Here is a 3,752-nt window from a genome sequence, read left to right on the forward strand (position 1 = left end):
ATCCGCCCGCCTCGGCCTCCCAAAGTGCTGGGATTACAGGCTTGAGCCACCACGCCCGGCCCCAACTTAACTCTTAAGAGTCATAAAAGTTCCACTGATGCACAGAAAATGATATGCAGAGAAACTGATCAGAGGCTCTCTTATTTATAGAATGCCTAAATTCTTCTGCTTCCATTTTCTGCTGCTGCTCTGCCATTAATCACTATTATTTAATAATAGCAAGGAAAACAAGATGAATAAAGGAAGTTAAAAGTCAAATCTGCAACTTTGCAATGTATATAACTAAAACTGCAAAATGTTTGATAGGAGAGCTGACTGAAATAGAGGCAATTTGAGGTTAAGGCTTTTTTTTTTTTTTTTTAATGTACTGTTACTGCCAATAACGGAGTTGACTATAGAAAATAACTCCCTTTGGCCGTCATGCAGATTAACAGAAGTAGCTTACCTTTGTCCTGAAGCAGTTGCAATTGGCGATGGGCCATTAGGGCTTCTTGGTTCTTCACATGTACTCATTTCCATTATTACTTTATCCAGGGACTAATAAAAACGTTAAAATGTAAACAATTAGGTTTTTTATTTTATGTATATTATTAAAGTATTATGTAAGATTATTTTCTCTTTCATTTTTCCTTAGGAAGAAAGTAAACAGTAAGTGAGCAGAGTCATTTAAGTGTCTCTTTACAGGTCTAAAAAGACAAATGCCAAAAAAACACAAAGCACTCCATCGGTTCTCAAGGCATTTATTATCTAGTGGAAAAACTGTGTGTATTACAGGTGTATGGAGGGGGGAGGAATTAAGACATAGCCATTAACTACTGAAATCATCAGATTTCATGAAAACAGAATTTCTACTCCCAGATATATTCATTGATAAAAAATTATATATTAATAAATAGGACTGAACTACCCTCAAAAGCTTATCACAATCTAAGATCTGAGTTATGAGACACAAAACTATGGGAAATATAAAATAAGCAGGAAATGTGAAAAAAAAAACACTCCCATAATGGAAAAAGTTCTTTCTCAGGGTGATACTTTTTTCCCTGAAGAAAGATCTAATGTCCTTAATAGTCATCACTAACACAACTCCAGTCATTCTTCATTCTCTATTTCACATATAGCATTTATTATTATTTGAAACTGTCTTGTTTTATTCATGTTCTTGATCATTATATTTTTTAAATGAATGAACAAATGATTGGATTTCTTCCACTTTCCTTAAAAAGCAAAGTATATTAAAGAACATATTTCATAATTTACTAGATCAGTAAAAGGAGAAACAAAGACAGTCTGGATCAAATGTTATTGAAAGAATAATCCCACAGTACATCAACAAAGAGTTAAATGATGCAACAAAATACTATGCCAATTTAGAACATAGTATTCTAGACCTGAAACACTTTTAAAGATGCTCCTACTTTAACGTTAAAACTTCTCATTTAAAGGATGAAAAATCTGAGTCCTATCAAAATAAAATGAAAGCTAACTGGTGAAAAATCCAGACTATATTTTCATGAAACAAAAGTTTACTATGAACAGAGTAGCTAGATAATGTATATATATAAATGTTTATTTCTAAAGAGGCTTCAGAACTCACCAAACAGATGGGATGTGTTTTCAGTTTTGTCCATGGGATCTACAAAGGAAAAATTTTTAAGATGTATCACTAAGAAGAAAATAATATAAACAGTAATCAATACAGGTGTTATATTAATATAGGACAGACACAACAAATTATATAAAATCACTTTTCTTAAATTACAAAATAAACTGAGCAACTCACTCACACTTTTGAAATCAGATGAACCCATTTTATATAAGAAATTATTACTAGCTGTATCTTCTCAGTCATCTTTTGATTAGAAATTGTAAGTTCTTTTTTCTTTTTTTCTTTTTTTTTTTTGAGACAGAGTCTCTTTCTGTTGCCCAGACTGGAGTGCGGTGGCATGATATCAGCTCAGTGCAACCTCCACCTCCTGGGTTCAAGCAATTCTCGTGCCTCAGCCTCCCAGTAGCGGAGATTACAAGTAAGTGCCACCACACCCGGCTAATTTTTGTATTTTTAGTAGAGACAGTGTTTGTGATATGGTGGCTAGGCTGATCTCTAACTCCTGGCCTCAAATGATCCACCCAACTCAGCCTCTTAAGGTGCTGGGATTACAGGGGTGCACCACCACGCCTGGCCAATTTCAGGTTATTTTAAATATCTTTTTTTAACAATCCTTAAAACAAATCTTAATATCATAATTTAAACGAAGAGTTCCCAGCAAAACATAATCAGTGTTCTGTCCATTTAACAACCTGTTTAATCCTAGAATTCTGAGCAATCATTTTGTAAATATTCAAGACAAATACAAAAGTTAGGCCATTAATACAAAATGTAGGAAACATCAAATATATAATGTTGAAATATACCCTGTACTAAAAATGTCAAGTTTTGCCTCCAAAAGACTCTTAGATCTAATAAATAAATTCAGTAAGGTTTAGGTTACAAAATCAACGTACACAAATCAGTAGCACTGCTACAAACCAACAAAAATCACGCTGATAATCAAACCAGGAACTTAATCCCTTTTACAATAACTACTACTACTACAAAAAAAAAAAAAAAAAAAAAGACGTAGGAATATACTTAACCAAGGAGTTGAAAGATCTCCACATGGAGAACTAAAAACACTGTGGAAAGAAATCATAGATGACATAAACAAATGGAAATACATCCCATGCTCGTGGACTGGAAGAATCTATACTGTGAAAATGACCATACTGCCCAAAGCAATCTACAAATTCAATGCAAATCTTCTCAAAGTACCAACATCATTTTTCACAGAATTAGAAAAAACAACCCTAAACTTCATATGGAACCAAAAAAGAACCCAAATAGCCAAAACAATCCTAAGCAAAAAGAACAAACCTGGAGGCATCACATTACCCAACTTCAAATTATGCAAGTCTATACTAACCAAAACAGCATGGAACAGGTATAAAAATAGGCACATGGGCCGGGCGCGGTGGCTCAAGCCTGTAATCCCAGCACTTTGGGAGGCCGAGACGGGTGGATCACGAGGTCAGGAGATTGAGACCATCCTGGCTAACACGGTGAAACCCTGTCTCTACTAAAAAATACAAAAAAAAAAAAAACTAGCCGGGCGAGGTGGCGGGCGCCTGTAGTCCCAGCTACTCCGGAGGCTGAGGCAGGAGAATGGCGTAAACCGGGGGGACGGAGCTTGCAGTAAGCTGAGATCCGGCCACTGCACTCCAGCCCGGGCGACAGAGCGAGACTCCGTCTCAAAAAAATAGGCACATGGACCAATGGGACAGAACAGAGCAAAGTATTCTGTTCCACTGAACAGAATACACAGGCCAATGGAAAACTAAATACATAGGCTAACGGAACAGAATACAGAAGGAAGAAATAAAGCCAAATACTAACAATCAACTGATCTTTGACAAAGCATACAAAAACACAAACTGGAGAAAGGACACCATATTCAATAAACGGTGCTGGAAAAATTGGATAGCCACATGTAGAAGAATGAAATTGGATCCCTATCTCTTACTGTATACAAAAATTAACTCAAGATAAATTAAAGCTTTAAATCTAAGATCTGAAACCATAAAAATTCTAGAAGAAAATCTAGGAAAAACTCTTCGGAACATTGGCCTAGGCAAAGAATTTATGACCAAGACCCCAAAAGCAAATGCAACAAAAATAAATGAGACCTAATTAAACTAAAACACTTCTTTTTTTT

General features: G+C 35.4%; 1 protein-coding gene across 3 annotated transcripts in view; it reads right to left on the minus strand.

Annotated features, from left to right (window-relative positions):
- The window catches only part of BLTP3B (bridge-like lipid transfer protein family member 3B), a 116,489-nt gene that overhangs the window by 67,824 nt on the left and 44,913 nt on the right, over positions 1-3,752 (minus strand). For all 3 annotated transcript variants that reach the window (XM_017887279.1, XM_017887281.1, XM_017887282.1), the window contains 2 exons: positions 1,598-1,636; positions 446-537 (listed from right to left, as the gene is read on the minus strand). In XM_017887279.1, the coding sequence (XP_017742768.1) occupies positions 446-537; positions 1,598-1,636 (131 nt within the window). The remainder of the gene's footprint in view (positions 1-445; positions 538-1,597; positions 1,637-3,752) is intronic.

Source organism: Rhinopithecus bieti, unplaced genomic scaffold (assembly GCF_001698545.2).
Source record: "Rhinopithecus bieti isolate Rb0 unplaced genomic scaffold, ASM169854v2 scaffold_15133, whole genome shotgun sequence".
Classification (NCBI taxonomy): Eukaryota; Metazoa; Chordata; class Mammalia; order Primates; family Cercopithecidae; genus Rhinopithecus; species Rhinopithecus bieti.